This window comes from Pristiophorus japonicus, unplaced genomic scaffold, assembly GCF_044704955.1.
Source record: "Pristiophorus japonicus isolate sPriJap1 unplaced genomic scaffold, sPriJap1.hap1 HAP1_SCAFFOLD_29, whole genome shotgun sequence".
Classification (NCBI taxonomy): domain Eukaryota; kingdom Metazoa; phylum Chordata; class Chondrichthyes; family Pristiophoridae; genus Pristiophorus; species Pristiophorus japonicus.
The window spans coordinates 4,463,127-4,481,711 of record NW_027252668.1 but is presented as its reverse complement, the minus strand read 5'-3'; the positions used below and the strand labels follow the sequence as shown (position 1 = coordinate 4,481,711).

At 52.7% G+C, this 18,585-nt stretch overlaps 2 protein-coding genes across 3 annotated transcripts in view; one reads left to right on the top strand and one right to left on the bottom strand.

Annotated features, from left to right (window-relative positions):
* LOC139248319 (zinc finger protein 34-like) overlaps positions 1 to 18,252 on the top strand; it is a 31,220-nt gene extending 12,968 nt beyond the window's left edge. The window contains exons 1-3 of one of the 2 annotated variants that reach the window (XM_070872116.1): positions 11,448 to 11,497; positions 12,249 to 12,337; positions 17,042 to 18,252. In XM_070872116.1, the coding sequence (XP_070728217.1) occupies positions 17,149 to 18,132 (984 nt within the window). In that variant the 5' untranslated portion in view covers positions 11,448 to 11,497; positions 12,249 to 12,337; positions 17,042 to 17,148 and the 3' untranslated portion in view covers positions 18,133 to 18,252. Of the gene's footprint in view, positions 1 to 11,447; positions 11,498 to 12,248; positions 12,338 to 17,041 lie in introns of those variants that run through there. The other variant, XM_070872115.1, reaches the window with a different exon arrangement.
* LOC139248137 (histone H1-like) lies at positions 997 to 10,539 on the bottom strand. Its single transcript, XM_070871885.1, has 2 exons — positions 10,423 to 10,539; positions 997 to 1,515 (listed from the first exon to the last, which is right to left on the bottom strand). The coding sequence occupies exons 1-2, from the start codon at positions 10,537 to 10,539 to the stop codon at positions 997 to 999; spliced, it is 636 nt and encodes a 211-aa protein (XP_070727986.1).
* Positions 18,253 to 18,585: the final 333 nt, after the last annotated feature.

Here is an 18,585-nt window from a genome sequence, read left to right as displayed (position 1 = left end):
GTGAGAGAGGCGGGAAGGGGAGGAGACAGAATCAAGATTGAGATTGAGAGACAGAGCAGAGCGCCGCCTCTGATCTTCCAGCTCCACCTCCAGCTTTCTACAACCGCCAATTTCAAATTGTTTTCTCCACAATACAACCGATACACAGTGCTTCGCACAAACCCTTACAGACTCGGAATTCATATTCAAGGCTTCCAGGGACCAGAACCTGTTAAATAAGGTCCCGGTACAATTCACAATCAGGAATATTCCCGCCTATATAGTCCGTTCCCTGTCAATCTCAGACTTCATTCCATCTCCTCTCACAGACCGGTTCAGCACTTTACAAACACCTTATTCCAGCTGATTTTGAGAATCTGGAGTTTGGAGTTTGAGTTGTGAGGCGAGATATCGCCGCCAGTCCCATCGTCTCACAGAGACTCTTCCCCCTGAATCTGTGAAATGACAATGACCAGGAACTGAGACTGGAGCCGGACTCAAATCCCAGTTACAGTGAGTCCCGGGCCGGACATTCCATTCTCTGTGTTTTATTGTAGGCACAGGGGGAGGGGTGTGTGCAGACACTGGGGGAGGGGTGGGTGCAGACACTGGGGGGGTGGGTGGGTGCAGACACTGGGGGTGGGGGGTGGGTGCAGACACTGGGGGAGGGGTGGGAGCAGGCACTGGGGAGGGGTGGGTGCAGACACTGGGGGAGGGTGCAGGCACTGGGGGAGGGGTGGGTGCAGGCACTGGGAGAGGGGTGTGTGCAGACACTGGGGGAGGGGTGGGTGCAGATACTGGGGTAGGGGCGGGTGCAGACCCTGGGGTAGGGGCGGGGTTGGGTGCAGCCAATGGCAATGAGTCACGAGGGATCCCGGGGTCATTTTCAATGATTTCTTTCTGGAATCTGAGCCCGGGACAGGGATTATTTGATTCCGGGATCAGCTCTTTTCTGAAAGGCGTGGGTGGCTCTGAGAAGAGCCTTTAGGTTTAAATGTTTAGAAGTTGCCTTTTTATTTACTTTTTGGGCGCTGCTTTCTTGGCCTTTGCTGATTTGGACGTGGCCTTGACCCTCGGGTTCTCCACCTTTTTGGTCGCCTTCATTTTCTTGGGGCTCTTGGGTTTCTTCACCGCCGCCTTCTTCCCAGCCGGCCCTTTCGCTATCTTTTTTGCTGTTGGTGCCTTCTTGGTGCTCGTTTTCTTAGTTGCTGCTTTCTTTGCTGGAGATTTCTTGGCTGCTGCTTTCTTGGCTGCTGGCTTCTTCACCTTCTTTCCCACTTTCTCCTGGGGATCCGTCTTAGCGATTTTGAAGGAGCCCGAGGCGCCCGTGCCCTTGATCTGCTTCAGGGAGCCATTCATCACATTCTTCTGATTACTGAATCTGATCTGGGACCTGCGCTTCTCCACATCCACACCTTTGGCCGCCAGAGTCTTCTTTATCGTGGCCAGGGACATTCCTCTGCGATCCTTGCCATCGGCCACAACCTTGAGGATGTTGGTCGCCCAGACACAGACAGATACAGTATCAGTTTTACACTTTGTATCAGTGTCTCCATAATACGCTCAGTAACAGTGCTACACCTTCATGTATTGCACCAGAGAGAGAAACAGAGACATTATCCGTCTTGCACTTCCAACAGTGTTTCCACATCACGCTAAATAACAGTATCCCGCCTTCACAACCAGTACAAGAGAGAGCGAATAGCAACAGAGAGGCAGAGAGAGAGGGGAGAGGTCTGAGCGAGAGACAGGAGAGTGCGAGGTCGGGCGGTGAGACACAGAAAGACATGCACAGTATCAGTTCCAGACTGACCTGTGAAGTCCCGTTTTATTCTGGAGAGACAGAAGATGAAGTCTCCTCTCTCACTATATTGTACCAGAGACAGACACATTATGAATCCCACACTGCGGGACAGTGTCAGAGAGTGAGAGAAACAGTGTCCCACATTTATCACTCGCTTGGCTGTGATCAGAGCAGGAGTAGGCCATTTGATCCCTCGAGCATGCTCTGCCATTCAATAAAATCATGGCTGATCTGATCATGGACTCAGCTCCACTTCCCTGCCCGCTCCGCATAACCCTTTTGTTATATCTGTATACTTGTATTTACTCTGTACAGCCACCAGAGGGCTAAATTAAACTCGATCCCATCATCCAGGTCATTAATATTGATTGTAAATAGTTGAGTACCCAGCACCAATCCCTGCGACACCCCACTAGTTACTGTTTGCCAACCGGAAAATGACCCATTTATCTCGACTCTCTGTTTTCTGTTCGTTAGCCAATCCTCTATCCAAGCATATATTATTCCCAATCCCATAAGCTTTTATCTTGTGCAGTAACCTCTTATGTGGCACTTTATCGAATGCCTTCTGAAAATCCAAATACACCACATCCACAGGTTCCCCCTTATCCACTCTGCTCGTTACATCCTCAAAGAACTCCAGCAAATTTGTCAAACATGATTTCCCTTTCATAAAACCATGCTGTTTGAATGAATCATGCTTTTCCAAATGTCCTGCTACTGCTTCATTAATAATGGACTCCAGCATTTTCCCATTGATAGATGTTAGGTTAACTGGGTGATAGTTTCCTGCTTTTTGTCTGCCTCCTTTTTTAAATAAGGATGTTACATTTGCGGTTTTCCAATCTTCTGGGACCATCCCACAATCCAGGGAATTTTGGTAGATTACAAACAATGCATCCACTATCTCTACAGCTACATTTCATAAGACCACAGGATGTAAGCCATCAATTCCAGGCGACTTGCCCGTCTTTCGTCCCATTATTACACCGAGTACTACTTCATTCGTGATAGTGATTGCAATAAGTTCCTCCCTACATATAACCTCTTGATTATCCACTTCGATATTACTCTCAGTGACCGAGTGTTTGACTCTAATAGAAACATAGAAACATAGAAAATAGGTGCAGGAGTAGGCCATTCGGCCCCTCCAGCCTGCACCGCCATTCAATGAGTTCATGGCTGAACATACAACTTCAGTACCCCATTCCTGCTTTCTCGCCATACCCCTTGATCCCCCTAGTAGTAAGGACTTCATCTAACTCCTTTTTGAATATATTTAGTGAATTGGCCTCAACAACTTTCTGTGGTAGAGAATTCCACAGGTTCACCACTCTCTGGGTGAAGAAGTTTCTCTAACTAAACTAATCTCGAACTATTTCTGTCAGATATTAACTCCTGCACGGTCCCAGCAAAAACTCCCACTCCCTCGTCCCTCCGATGTTTTTGCAGGATTGCTTTGTGAAGATGGCTGAATAGGGAGAAATTACAACATGCTGCGGTGCAGAGGGACCTGGAGGTCCTTGTGCATGAAACTCTTTTTGGAGCCCTTGTGCATGAAACTCTATTAGAGTCTACCTGCAAAACATAAAACATTAAACCGTGCCACCCGACCTGGGTGACACACCAGACATTTACAAGGCCCTTTTTTTCCTTTTTTTGGGTTATTTTTTTTGTGTTTTTCTTTTTTTTTGTAGTTTTTTTTTTGGGCACTAAAATCACAATTTTTCCCCAGTGCCCCCTATAAAAGGGAAGGGGACACTAAAAGCACCGGCAATTAAAACAAATTAAACTTTAAAACGTAAATCAAATTGCATGAAACTCTTTTGAGTTTACCTGAAAATAACCATAAACATTAAAACCATGCCACCCGCCTGGGTGACACAGCATACATTTTCAAGGCCCCTTTTTTTTTTCTTTTTTTCCTTTTTTTTTTGTTTTTTTTTTGGGGCGCTAAAATCAAATTTTTCCAGTGCCCCCTATAAAAGGGGAGGGGGTCACTAAAAGCACCGGCAATGAAAACAAATTAAACTTTAAAACGTAAAATCAAATTAAAATTTGGTTGCCGGGTGTGATGATGCACTCCAGTCCCTCCGGTGCCCACCTCTCGCGAAAGGCCGCGAGCGTACCAGTGGACACCGCGTGCTCCATCTCCAAGGACACCCTGGACCGGATGTAAGAGCGGAAGAGAGGCAGGCAGTCAGGTTGAACGACCCCCCTCGACCGCCCGCTGCCTGGACCGGCTGATGGCACCCTTGGCCGTGCCCAGGAGCAGTCCTACGAGGAGGCCTTCGGACCTACCCGCTCCCCTCCGCACAGGGTGCCCAAAGATCAGGAGAGTGGGACTGAAGTGCAGCCAGAATTTCAGGAGCAGCCCCTTCAAATAATGGAACAGGGGCTGCAACCTCGTGCACTCGATAAAAACATGGAACACGGACTCCTCCAGACCGCAGAAATTGCAGGCGGCCTGGGAGTCCGTGAACCGGCTTAAAAATTTGTTGCACGGCACTGCTCCGTGCACCACCCTCCAGGCCAAGTCCCCGATGAATAGTGGGAGGACCCCTGCGTAGAGTGCCCTCCATCGGGGACCCCCGCCTCCTCCGGACGGCAAGATGGTATGCCATGGCGTGTCCGGACGGCCGGCGAGGATGGCAAAGTTGAGAGTGTGCAGGAGCAGCACGTACAGGAAACCCCTCCGCGCGGAATTGAAAGGCACGGAGGGAATTTCCCCGAGGCGGCTCAAGTTGTGAGGCGCCGGCCCCCGAGGGAGGTTCCGGGGTTTGGCGCCGATGAGGAATTCCGTCCGGACGGGGGTCAGTTCGGACGGGATCTCCCCACGTGCTTGAGCCTCCTCGATGCACCTAACGGAGTCAGGGCCCAGAGCTGTTTTTAGCGACTCGATGGCATCGGCCGCGTGGCGGACGTTGGCAGAGTTTAGGCGCCGCGCCAGCGTGTCTGGCGCCATCCAGCCCGCTCCTCCACCATCGAGCAGGTCCCTGACCCTGGTCACCTCACCAGCCACAGCCCTCTCTTCCGACCGCCACATAAACCCTCGGTCGTGGAGGTACGGATTCCCGAGCAGCGGCTCCTGCAGGACGGCCGCCACTCCAGCCGGCGGAGAGCTGCGCATGGTGGAGATTTTGTTCCAGACCCTGATGAGTTCCCTGTAAAAGACAGGCAGCTCCCGGAGGGCGGTCCTGGCACCCCCCAAGTTCACAAACAGGAGCTGCGTGTCATAATTGAGGTCGCGCTGCTGGCGGAAGAAATACCTCGCCAGAGCACACCACCTAGGAGGGGGCTCGACGTAAAGGTATCTCTGCAGGGTCTGAAGACGGAAAGTCGCGAGCTGGGCGCTGACGCACACCAACGACTGACTGCCCTCCTCAAGCGGGAGACTCAAGACCGCAGCAGAGACCCAGTGCTTCCTGTTGTTCCAGAAGAAGTCCACCAGCTTCTTCTGTATCTTGGCGACAAACGCAGGGGGAGGGGTCAAAGTGACCAGCCGGTACCACAACATTGCGGCCACCAGCTGGTTTATGACTAGCGCTCGACCCCTGTAGGACAGCACTCGGAGCAGTCCTGTCCAGCGCCCTAGGCGAGCGGTGACCTTGGCCTCCAGCTCCTGCCAGTTCGCCGGCCAGGCTCCCTCGTCGGGGCTAAGGTAGACTCCCAGATAGAGGAGATGGGTCGTGCTCCAGGCAAAAGGCCTGAGCTCCTCCGGCAGGGAGTCCACCCGCCACTGATCCACCAGGAGTCCGGAACATTTCTCCCAGTTGATCCTGGCGGAGGACGCAGCCGAGTAAATCTCCTGGCACTCACGCATCCTCCGCAGGTCAGCGGGATCCTCTACCGCGAGGAGCACATCATCGGCGTAAGCCGAGAGGACGAACTCCACGCCCGGCCCTTGCAGAGCCAGTCCCGTCAACCTCGTCCGCAAGAGGCGCAGGAAAGGCTCCAAGCAAACGGCGTATAACTGGCCGGACATGGGGCATCCCTGGCGCACCCCTCTCCTAAAGCGAAGGGGCGCCGTCAAGGACCCGTTAACCTTAATCAGACACTCCGCGGCGGCGTACAAAAATCGGATCAAATTGCATGAAACTCTTTTGAGTTTACCTGCGAAAACATAAAACATTAAACGGTGCCACCCGACCTGGGTGACACTCCAGACATTTACAAGGCTCTTTTTTTTTTCCCCCCTTTTTTTTTTATTTTTGTGTTTTTCTTTTTTTGGTTTTTTTTTTTGGGGCACTAAATTCACAATTTTCCCCAGTGCCCCCTATAAAAGGGAAGGGGGACACTAAAAGCTCCGGCAATTAAAACAAATTAAACTTAAAAACGTAAAATCAAATTAAAATTTGGTTGCCGGGCGTGATGATGCACTCCAGTCCCTCCGGTGCCCACCTCTCGCGGAAGGCCGCGAGCGTACCGGTGGACACCGCGTGCTCCATCTCCAAGGACACCCTGGACCGGATGTAAGAGCGGAAGAGAGGCAGGCAGTCAGGTTGAACGACCCCCTCGACCGCCCGCTGCCTGGACCGGCTGATGGCACCCTTGGCCGTGCCCAGGAGCAGTCCTACGAGGAGGCCTTCGGACCTACCCGCTCCCCTCCGCACAGGGTGCCCAAAGATCAGGAGAGTGGGACTGAAGTGCAGCCAGAATTTCAGGAGCAGCCCCTTCAAATAATGGAACAGGGGCTGCAACCTCGTGCACTCAATAAAAACATGGAACACGGACTCCTCCAGACCGCAGAAATTGCAGGCGGCCTGGGAGTCCGTGAACCGGCTTAAAAATTTGTTGCACGGCACTGCTCCTTGCACCACCCTCCAGGTCAAGTCCCTGATGAATAGTGGGAGGACCCCTGCGTAGAGTGCCCTCCATCGGGGACCCCCGCCTCCTCCGGACGGCAAGATGGTACGCCATGGCGTGTGCGGACGGCCGGCGAGGATGGCAAAGTTGAGAGTGTGCAGGAGCAGCCCGTACAGGAAACCCCTCCGCGCGGAACTGAAAGGCGCGGAGGGTATTTCCCCGAGGCGGCTCAAGTTGTGAGGCGCCGGCCCCCGAGGGAGGTTCCGGGGTTTGGCGCCGATGAGGAATTCCGTCCGGACGGGGGTCAGTTCGGACGGGATCTCCCCACATGCTTGAGCCTCCTCGATGCACCTAACGGAGTCAGGGCCCAGAGCTGTTTTTAGCGACTCGATGGCATCGGCCGCGTGGCGGACGTTGGCAGAATTTAGGCACCGCGCCAGCGTGTCTGGCGCCATCCAGCCCGCTCCTCCGCCATCGAGCAGGTCCCTGACCCTGGTCACCTCACCAACCACAGCCCTCTCTTCCGACCGCCACATAAAACCTCGGCCGTGGAGGTACGGATTCCCGAGCAGCGGTTCCTGCAGGACGGCCGCCACTCCAGCCGGCGGAGAGCTGCGCTTGGTGGAGACTTTGTTCCAGACCCTGATGAGTTCCCTGTAAAAGACAGGCAGCTCCCGGAGGGCGGTCCTGGCACCCCCCAAGTTCACAAACAGGAGCTGCGTGTCATAATTGAGGTCGCGCTGCTGGCGGAAGAAATATCTCGCCAGAGCACACCACCTAGGAGGGGGCTCGACGTAAAGGTATCTCTGCAGGGTCTGAAGACGGAAAGTCGCGAGCTGGGCGCTGACGCACACCAACGACTGACCGCCCTCCTCAAGCGGGAGACTCAAGACCGCAGCAGAGACCCAGTGCTTCCTGTTGTTCCAGAAGAAGTCCACCAGCTTCTTCTGTATCTTGGCAACAAACGCAGGGGGAGGGGTCAAAGTGACCAGCCGGTACCACAGTATTGCGGCCACCAGCTGGTTTATGACTAGCGCTCGACCCCTGTAGGACAGCACTCGGAGCAGTCCTGTCCAGCGCCGTAGGCGAGCGGCGACCTTGGCCTCCAGCTCCTGCCAGTTCGCCGGCCAGGCTCCCTCGTCGGGGCTAAGGTAGACTCCCAGATAGAGGAGATGGGTCGTGCTCCAGGCAAAAGGCCTGAGCTCCTCCGGCAGAGAGTCCACCCGCCACTGACCCACCAGGAGTCCGGAACATTTCTCCCAGTTGATCCTGGCGGAGGACGCGGCCGAGTAAATCTCCTGGCACTCACGCATCCTCCGCAGGTCAGCGGGATCCTCTATCGCGAGGAGCACGTCATCGGCGTAAGCCGAGAGGACGACCTCCACGCCCGGCCCTTGCAGAGCCAGTGCCGTCAACCTCGTCCGCAAGAGGCGCAGGAAAGGCTCCACGCAAACGGCGTATAACTGGCCGGACATGGGGCATCCCTGGCGCACCCCTCTCCTAAAGCGAAGGGGCGCCGTCAAGGACCCGTTAACCTTAATCAGACACTCTGCGGCGGCGTACAAAAATCGGATCAAATTGCATGAAACTCTTTTTGGAGTTCACCTGCAAAACATAAAACATTAAACGGTGCCACCCGACCTGGGTGACACTCCAGACATTTACAAGGCCCTTTTTTTTTCCCCCCTTTTTTTTTCTTTTTTTTTTGTGTTTTTCTTTTTTTTTTGTTTTTTTTTTGGCACTAAAATCACAATTTTTCCCCAGTGCCCCCTATAAAAGGGAAGGGGACACTAAAAGCACCGGCAATTAAAACAAATTAACTTTAAAACGTAAAATCAAATTAAAATTTGGTTGCCGGGCGTGATGATGCACTCCAGTCCCTCCGGTGCCCACCTCTCGCGGAAGGCCGCGAGCGTACCGGTAGACACCGCGTGCTCCATCTCCAAGGACACCCTGGACCGGATGTAAGAGCGGAAGAGAGGCAGGCAGTCAGGTTGAACGACCCCCTCGACCGCCCGCTGCCTGGACCGGCTGATGGCACCCTTGGCCGTGCCCAGGAGCAGTCCTACGAGGAGGCCTTCGGACCTACCCACTCCCCTCCGCACAGGGTGCCCAAAGATCAGGAGAGTGGGACTGAAGTGCACCCAGAATTTCAGGAGCAGCCCCTTCAAATAATAAAACAGGGGCTGCCACCTTGTGCATTCCATAAAAACATGGAACACGGACTCTTCCAGACCGCAGAAATTGCAGGCAGCCTGGGAGTCCGTGAACCGGCTTAAAAATTTATTGCACGGCACTGCTCCGTGCACCATCCTCCAGGCCAAGCCCCCGATGAATAGTGGGAGGACCCCTGCGTAGAGTGCCCTCCATCGGGGACCCCCGCCTCCTCCGGACGGCAAGATGGTACGCCATGGCGTGTCCGGACGGCCGGCGAGGATGGCAAAGTTGAGGGTGTGCAGGAGCAGCCCGTACAGGAAACCCCTCCGCGCGGAACTGAAAGGCACAGAGGGGATTTCCCCGAGGCGGCTCAAGTTGTGAGGCGCCGGCCCCCGAGGGAGGTTCCGGGGTTTGGCGCCGATGAGGAATTCCGTCCGGACGGGGGTCAGTTCGGACGGGATCTCCCCACGTGCTTGAGCCTCCTCGATGCACCTAACGGAGTCAGGGCCCAGAGCTGTTTTTAGCGACTCGATGGCATCGGCCGCGTGGCGGACGTTGGCAGAATTTAGGCGCCGCGCCAGCGTGTCTGGCGCCATCCAGCCCGCTCCTCCGCCATCGAGCAGGTCCCTGACCCTGGTCACCTCACCAGCCACAGCCCTCTCTTCCGACCGCCACATAAAACCTCGGCCGTGGAGGTACGGATTCCCGAGCAGCGGTTCCTGCAGGACAGCCGCCACTCCAGCCGGCGGAGAGCTGCGCTTGGTGGAGACTTTGTTCCAGACCCTGATGAGTTCCCTGTAAAAGACAGGCAGCTCCCGGAGGGCGGTCCTGGCACCCCCCAAGTTCACAAACAGGAGCTGCGTGTCATAGTTGAGGTCGAGCTGCTGGCGGAAGAAATACCTCGCCAGAGCGCACCACCTAGGAGGGGGCTCGACGTAAAGGTATCTCTGCAGGGTCTGAAGACGGAAAGTCGCGAGCTGGGCGCTGACGCACACCAACGACTGACCGCCCTCCTCAAGCGGGAGACTCAAGACCGCGGCAGAGACCCAGTTTTTCCTGTTGTTCCAGAAGAAGTCCACCAGCTTCTTCTGTATCTTGGCGACAAACGCAGGGGGAGGGGTCAAAGTGACCAACCGGTACCACAGCATTGCGGCCACCAGCTGGTTTATGACTAGCGCTCGACCCCTGTAGGACAGCACTCGGAGCAGTCCTGTCCAGCGCCCTAGGCGAGCGGCGACCTTGGCCTCCAGCTCCTGCCAGTTCGCCGGCCAGGCTCCCTCGTCGGGGCTAAGGTAGACTCCCAGATAGAGGAGATGGGTCGTGCTCCAGGCAAAAGGCCTGAGCTCCTCCGGCAGGGAGTCCACCCGCCACTGACCCACCAAGATTCCGGAACATTTCTCCCAGTTGATCCTGGCGGAGGACGCGGCCGAGTAAATCTCCTGGCACTCACGCATCCTCCGCAGGTCAGCGGGATCCTCTATCGCGAGGAGCACGTCATCGGCGTAAGCCGAGAGGACGACCTCCACGCCCGGCCCTTGCAGAGCCAGTCCCGTCAACCTCGTCCGCAGGAGGCGCAGGAAAGGCTCCACGCAGATGGCATATAACTGGCCGGACATGGGGCATCCCTGGCGCACCCCTCTCCTAAAGCGAAGGGGCGCCGTCAAGGACCCGTTAACCTTAATCAGACACTCCGCGGCGGCGTACAAAAATCGGATCAAATTGCATGAATCCCAAAATGTTAGTTTGCAGGTGCAGCAGGTAATCAGGAAGGCGAATGGAATGCTGGCCTTCATTGTGAGAGGGATGGAGTACAAAAGCAGGGAGGTCTTGCTGCAACTGTATAGGGTATTGGTGAGGCCGTATCTGGAGTACTGCGTGCAGTTATGGTCACCTTACTTAAGGAAAGATATACTAGCCTTGGAGAGAGTGCAGAGACGATTCACTAGGCTGATTCTGGAGATGAGGGGGTTACCTTATGATGATAGATTGAGTAGACTGGGTCTTTACTCGTTGGAGTTCAGAAGGATGAGGGCTGATCTTCTAGAAACATTTAAAATAATGAAAGGGATAGACAAGATAGAGGCGGAGAGGTTGTTTCCACTGGTCGGGAAGACTAGAACTCGGGGGCACAGCCTCAAAATACGGGGGAGCCAATTTGAAACCGAGTTGAGAAGGAATTTCTTCTGCCAGAGGGTTGTGAATCTGTGGAAATCTCTGCCCAAGGAAGCAGTTGAGACTAACTCATTGAATGTATTCAAATCACAGATAGATAGATTTTTAACCAATAAGGGAATTAAGGGTTATGGGGAGCGGGCGGGTAAGTGGAGCTGAGTCCACGGCCAGATCAGCCATGATCTTTTTGAATGGCGGAGCAGGCTCGAGGGGCTAGATTCCTAATTCTTATGTTCTTATGTTATGTAAACACCCTGCACGGATGATCCCAAATTGAGCATCTCCAAGGGACAAGGCTCCCAGCTTTAATCATTCTCTGTCCTTTCCCCCCAGGCCCAGTTCCTTTGTTCAGATTCTGATAAAAGTAAATTGGGAAAAGTGCACTTTGATTTTTACAGGCTGAATTATTGCAAAGAGCTGCGCATGCGAGGCTCAGCCCCACCCCCTGTGTCGAGTCCCAGTGAGCAGAAGAGTGCATGCGCCCTCCCCTCCCCCAGTCCTGCCTGTGATCACCATGCACTCAGTGAGCGGAAGAAGATGGTTTCAAACAGCCGGAAATGGAGAGCCCGCGGCCCCGGGGTAAGGCAGCGAGCAGCAGCCTCCTTACAGCAGCGCAGCGCTTTGGGAGCGTGTCCGCAGATGAGCTCAGAGACCGGCACTGAGTCCGGGGCTGTGTGTAAGGGGCGGAATGGAGCAAGAACCAGTGTCAGTGCGTGGTGAGTGGGGGGAGGGACAGGCCATTCTCGGGCTGTGTGTGGACAGTGTGTGTCCAGGGGGAAGGGAGACAGAATGGGCAGAATCTGCTGTTTACAATCATTGCTGCTTTCTCTCTCCTAACCAGGAGTGAACGTTCCTGGTTTAGTTCCGTCGGGGGCTGTTTGTTTGTCAGAGGCAGAGTGGAGCAGGAACTAATTCCGGAGCATGGAGTGAGTGGGGGGAGGGAGAGTCCATTCTCGGGCAGTGTGTGGACAGTGTAAGATAACAGAGAAAGTAAATCACCTCCATCTTTCAAATCGTTGCTGCTTTCTTTCCCCAAATCAGTAGTGAATGTTCCTGATTCAGTTCCAATCTCACCGTGTCTGTTGTTCTTGGACAGTGAACAGTGGAAACATAACCTGGCTGTGAGGATGTGAGGAGTTTCACAAAGTGCATCTATTGCAGGAGAGGAGTGTGGGAGAAAATATTTTAAAACTGGTTATATTGTCTGGTGCATTGAGTTCTCCAGAACCGTGTTGCTGGTGATTGAGAGATACATTGTTCTTCTCTCAGATCCATCATAATCTTCACCTGCATCTTGTGACTAATATTGTTCTTGTATGATTATTCTCAGAGCAATATTCTTCAACCAGCCAGAACAAATGTGAGCTTTCCTCCACTCGGAACACGAGGAACAGTTCAGGCAGCTCCTTCTCCCACACAGTAAGTACATTATCACTCACAGAGCGTAGGGAAACAGAACTGGCCTCAATCCTATTATCACAGGCAGCAGAATCAGTCAGTCCCACAGTGATCCGAAATGGCAGAGTTACATTGTGAATTTTGCAGCCACATGGAGTAGTAGAATCAGATGCTGTTTCACCATTGAAACCGATCACACTGGCAGGTACATGAAACACCCACACTCACTTGCCAGAAACTGGCAGGTAGAGAATAAAACCCCTATCGGAACAAATAACAAATAGATAGTATAAATCGTACTCTCATATCAGAAGCTGATGGGTACAGAGCAAAAGCCATATTCAAGTTTCAGAATCTGACGGATTCAGTATTTAACCCCCAGATCATAGCAGAAGATGACAGGTGCAGAATAAAACCCACATTCCTGTACCATAGACTGACACATACAGTATACAACACACACACACACATACATGAAAGTGACAGTAACAGAATAAAATCCGCACTTGCACACCAGAGAGTGACCGGTAAAGTGTAAATCCCATGTGCACATATCCAAAAACTGAAAGGCAGTAAGTAAAATTGGTACTTGCATCGCAGAAACTGATAGGGGCAGAGTAAAACCCACACGCACACACCAGAAAAATGAAGGTAGAAGGCAAAATCTTCACTCCCATATCAGAGAAATATAAGTAAAAAGTAAAATTGATCCTCACATTCACATACCAGATACAGAGTAAATTCCACACTCTCACAGCAGGAACTGACAGGTACAGACTAAAACACACAATCAAGTAGCAGGAACAAATAGGTACAGATTAAACCCAGACCAACATAGCAGAAACTTAGAGGCACAGATTAAACCTCAACACACATACCAAAACCTGACAGGTACAGAATAATACACACACTCGCACATCAGAGACTGAGGATACAGTATAAAACCCACACTCGCATATCAGAGGCTGAGATATAGTATAAAACCCACACTCACATATCAGAGGCTGACATTAAAATCCACATTCCCATAACATAAATTGACAGACACAGTGAAATGCCATACTCACTTATCAGTACTTGACAGGTACAGAGTAAAGACATCTCTTCCATAGCAGAAACTGACAGGTACAAAGAAAAGCCCACTCAATTAAGCAGAAACTGGCAAGTGTAGAGTAAGGCCCACAATCACACATCAGAACTTGACAGGTACAGAATAAAACCCAGACTCCCATAACAGAAATGGAGAGATACAGAGAAAGGCCAACACTCACATACCAGAGACAGATAGATACAGAGTGAAACTCAGACTCATTTACCAGAGACTGACAGATTCAGCATAAACACTCACCTCCATAACAAAAATTGACAGAAAGTAAAACGAATACCCTACCAGGAATTGGTGGTACACAGTAAAACAATACTAACATACTGGAGAATGACGGGTATGAAGTAGAGCTCACATTCACGTAACAGAGATGGACAGATAGAGCACAAAACACACACACTCACACACCAGGAATGGAAAGATACAGAATGAAACCCACAGGCAATTACCAGAAATTGACAGGTACAGGATAAAACCCACACTCTCGTATTAGAAACTGACACACACAGTAAAACGCTCATCCACATACCAGAAATGGGCAGATACAGAGTCAATCCACATTCATATACCAGACACCCACAATATAAGAAAATAAGAACATAAAAAATAGGAGCAGGAGTCGGCCATACGGCCCCTCGAGCCTGCTCCGCCATTTAATATGATCATGACTGATCCAATCATGGACTCGGGCCCAATTCAATGCCTGCTCCCCATAACCTCTTATTCCCTTCTGGGTGAATAAACTGTCTATCTCGATCTTAAATATATTCAATATCCCAGCTTCCACAGCTCGCTGAGGCAGTGAATTCCACAGATTTACCACCCTCCGAGAGAAGAAATTTCTTCTCATCTCAGTTTTAAATGGGTAGCCCCTTATTCTAAGATTATGCCTCCTAGTTCTAGTCCCCCCTATCAGTGAAAACATTCTCTCTGCATCCACCTTGTCAAGCCCCCTCATAATCTTATACATTTCGATAAATCACCTCTCATTCATTCTTCTGAATTCCAATGAGTCGAGGCCCAACCTCTTCTCATAAGTCAATCCCTTCATCTCCGGAATCAACCTAATGAACCTTCTCTGAACTGCCTCCAAAGCAACTATATCCTTTCATAAATATGGAAACCAAAACTGCACGCAGTATTCCAGGTGTGGCCTCACCAATAACCTGTAACCTGTATAACTGTAGCAAGACTTCCCTGCTTTTATACTCCAGCCCCTTTGCAATAAAGGTCAAGATTCCATTGGCCTTCCTGATCACTTGCTTTACCTGCATACTAACCTTTTGTGTTTCATGCACAAGTACCCCCAGGTCCCGCTGTACTGCAGCACTTTGCAATCTTTCTCCATTTAAATAATAACTTGCTCTTTGATTTTTTTTCGGCCAAAGTGCATGACCTCACACTTTCCAACATTATACTCCATCTGCCAGATTTTTGCCCACTCACTGAGCCTAACTGTGTCCTTTTGCATATTCTTTGTGTCCTCCTCACATATTGCTTTTCCTCCCATCTTTGTATCATCAGCAAACTTGGCTACGTTGCACTCAGTCCCTTCTTCCAAGTCGTTAATATAGATTGTAAATAGTTGGGGTCCCAGCACTGATCCCTGTGGCACCCCACTAGTTACTGATTGCCAACCCAAGAATGAACCATTTATCCCGACTCTCTGTTTTCTGTTAGTTAGCCAATCCTCAATCCATGCTAATATATTACCCCCAACCCCGTGAACTTTTATCTTGTGCAGTAACCTTTTATGTGGCACCTTGTCAAATACCTTCTGGATGTCCAATTACACCACATCCACTTTATCCACCCTGTTCATTACATGCTCAAAGAATTCCAGCAAATTTGTCAAACTTAATTTCCCCTTCATTAATCCTTGCTGACTCTGCCTGACCGAATTTTGCTTTTCCAAATGTCCTGCTACTGCTTCTTTAATAATGGACTCCCAACATTTTCCCAACAACAGATGGAAGGCTAATTGTCGATAGTTTCCTGCTTTTTGTCTGCCTGTTTTTTCACCGAGTGCGGCTCTCAGGCCCCAGGTAACACCCAGTGCAGCTCTCGGGCCCCGGGCAACACCCAGTGCAGCTCTCGGGCCCCGGGCAACACCCAGTGCAGCTCTCGGGCCCCGGGCAACACCCAGTGCAGCTCTCGGGCCCCGGGCAACACCCAGTGCAGCTCTCGGGCCCCGGGCAACACCCAGTGCAGCTCTCGGGCCCCGGGCAACACCCAGTGCAGCTCTCGGGCCCCGGGCAACACCCAGTGCAGCTCTCGGGCCCCGGGCAACACCCAGTGCAGCTCTCGGGCCCCGGGCAACACCCAGTGCAGCTCTCGGGCCCCGGGCAACACCCAGTGCAGCTCTCGGGCCCCGGGCAACACCCAGTGCAGCTCTCGGGCCCCGGGCAACACCCAGTGCAGCTCTCGGGCCCCGGGCAACACCCAGTGCAGCTCTCGGGCCCCGGGCAACACCCAGTGCAGCTCTCGGGCCCCGGGCAACACCCAGTGCAGCTCTCGGGCCCCGGGCAACACCCAGTGCAGCTCTCGGGCCCCGGGCAACACCCAGTGCAGCTCTCGGGCCCCGGGCAACACCCAGTGCAGCTCTCGGGGCCCCGGGCAACACCCAGTGCAGCTCTCGGGCCCCGGGCAACACCCAGTGCAGCTCTCGGGCCCCGGGCAACACCCAGTGCAGCTCTCGGGCCCTGGGCAACACCCAGTGCAGCTCTCGGGCCCCGGGCAACACCCAGTGCAGCTCTCGGGCCCCGGGCAACACCCAGTGCAGCTCTCGGGCCCCGGGCAACACCCAGTGCAGCTCTCGGGCCCCGGGCAACACCCAGTGCAGCTCTCGGGCCCCGGGCAACACCTAGTGCAGCTCCCGTGCCCCGGGCAACACCCAGTGCAGCTCTCGGGCCCCGGGCAACACCCAGTGCAGCTCTCGGGCCCCGGGCAACACCCAGTTCAGCTCTCGGGCCCCGGGCAACACCCAGTGCAGCTCTCGGGCCCCGGGCAACACCCAGTGCAGCTCTCGGGCCCCGGGCAACACCCAGTGCAGCTCTCGGGCCCCGGGCAACACCCAGTGCAGCTCTCGGGCCCCGGGCAACACCCAGTGCAGCTCTCGGGCCCCGGGCAACACTGAGTGCAGCTCTCAGGCCCCGAGTCAGAGCCGCCAAGCCTGGCACCAGCAAACTCCGGGGGCAGTGCCACCCGCACACCACTTGCATTTATGCAACAGGCCCAGCAATTCCCAGTTGCTCTATCAGGGAGGGCGCTGGATGTGGAAGTCTCTCCCTGACCTCCTGTGTGGGTCTGTTCGTTGCATCAGTTTGAGCTGGAGTGGGGAGGAGGGAGAAGCTGCTGGGTTTCACCCCCAGTACTTCTAGGCCCAGTGGGACCAACAATTTCCCATGTGGGACTGTCACGGGAGGTGGGTTCCCTTCCCTGAAGGACAGTCGTGACCCAGATGTGTTTTTATGACAATCCGGCAGCTTTCATTGTCACTTTTTTCTAGTGCTGGCCCCACAAATGACCAGATTCATCAAGCTCAATTTCACAAACTGCCTGTGTGTTTTTGTGGGTTCTCTCTCACACTCCCTTTTACCTGTTTGAAATTCACTTTATAGGGTATTAAAAGGGGAGGATTTGTAGACTGGAAGCTCAAACCAAACATCACTTCAAGATCTGACAGTCACTCGATACATCGGGACCGGAATATCATCAGCTTTTGACCATGGAAGCAGAAGGCACCGTTCACAGTGGGGAGAAACGGTACACGTGCTCTGTGTGTGGACAAGGCTTCAGCCAATCATCCAACCTGGAGAGACACAAGCGCAGTCACATTGGGGAGAAACCATGTAAATGTGAGGACTGTGGGAAACTATTCAACTACCCGTCCCAGCTGAAAATGCACCAGCCATTTACCTGCTCCGACTGTGGGAAGGGATTCACTGTATCATCCCACCTGCTGACACACCAAGTTCCCACTGGGGAGAGGCTGTTCATCTGCACGGAATGTGGGAAGAGATTCACTGTATCATCCAGCCTGCTGACACACCAGCGAGTTAACACTCGGGAGAGTCCGTTCACCTGCTCCGACTGTGGGAAGGGATTCACTGCATCATCCAGACTACTGACACACCAGCGAGTTCACACTGGGGAAAGACCGTTCTCCTGCTCCGACTGTGGGAAGGGATTCACTCAGTTATTCGCCCTGCTGAGACACCAGCGAGTTCACACTGAGGAGAGACCTTTTAAATGTTCTAACTGTGAGAAGGGTTTTAAAAGCAAACAGCAACTCCTGACACACCAGCGAGTTCACACTGGGGAGAGGCCTTTTAAATGTTCTGACTGTGAGAAGAGTTTTAAAAGCAAACAGCACCTGCTGATATACCAGCGACTTCACACTGGGGAGAGGCCGTTCACCTGCTCTGAATGTGGGAAGGGATTCACTCTGTCATACCACCTGCTGAGACACCAGCGAATTCACACAGGGGAGAGGCCGTTCAGCTGCTCTGAATGTGGGATGGGATTCACTCGGTCAGCCCACCTGCTGAGACACCAGCGAATTCACACTGGGGAGAGGCCGTTCACCTGCTCAGAGTGTGGGAAGGGATTCATTCGATCATCCAACCTGCTGAGCCACCAGCGAGTTCACAAGCGACTGCAGGGGTTGGATTCTGCTGTTATTGCTGCTGTTAATCACATCCTGGACTGAATTGTGTTCATTCTGACAGTTGGGGTTTATATCTCTTGTAACGCTAATGTTAATAACTCCTGTAGCTCGACTGGAATTTAATATTTGATATATCGACACATAAATTAGTGTTGCTTTCAACACATTGCTGTGGATTTTTGTCTTACCCACCTGAATGTTTAGCATCACCTGGCTGGAGCTGAGAAAGGACAATCTGGAGGGAGGATCATACAGGGGGAACAGAATTTCAGCCTGGACACACTCCTTCAGGGCCACACTAAGATCACTTCATTCCTCTGAACTCAAATGTGTATAGGCCCAACCTGTCGTCATAAGTCGACCCCCCTCATCTCCGGAATCTACAGCAGACATGAGCAAGGACCTGAGGCTTATTAAAAGACACATTTCATTACAGACAAGGTTACACTGGGAGAAATGTTCAGTTAGAACATAAGAAATAGGAGCAGGAGTAGG

What these genes read in the sequence shown, in the direction of transcription:
- LOC139248137 (XM_070871885.1), bottom strand. Translation starts at nt 10,539, where the DNA reads ATGAAGGCCAGCATTCCATTCGCCTTCCTGATTACCTGCTGCACCTGC. An exon ending in CCGCGGAGTGTCTGATTAAG is followed by an intron (nt 1,516 to 10,422) that starts GTTAACGGGTCC and finishes ACTGATACAAAG; the next exon opens with TGTAAAACTGATACTGTATC.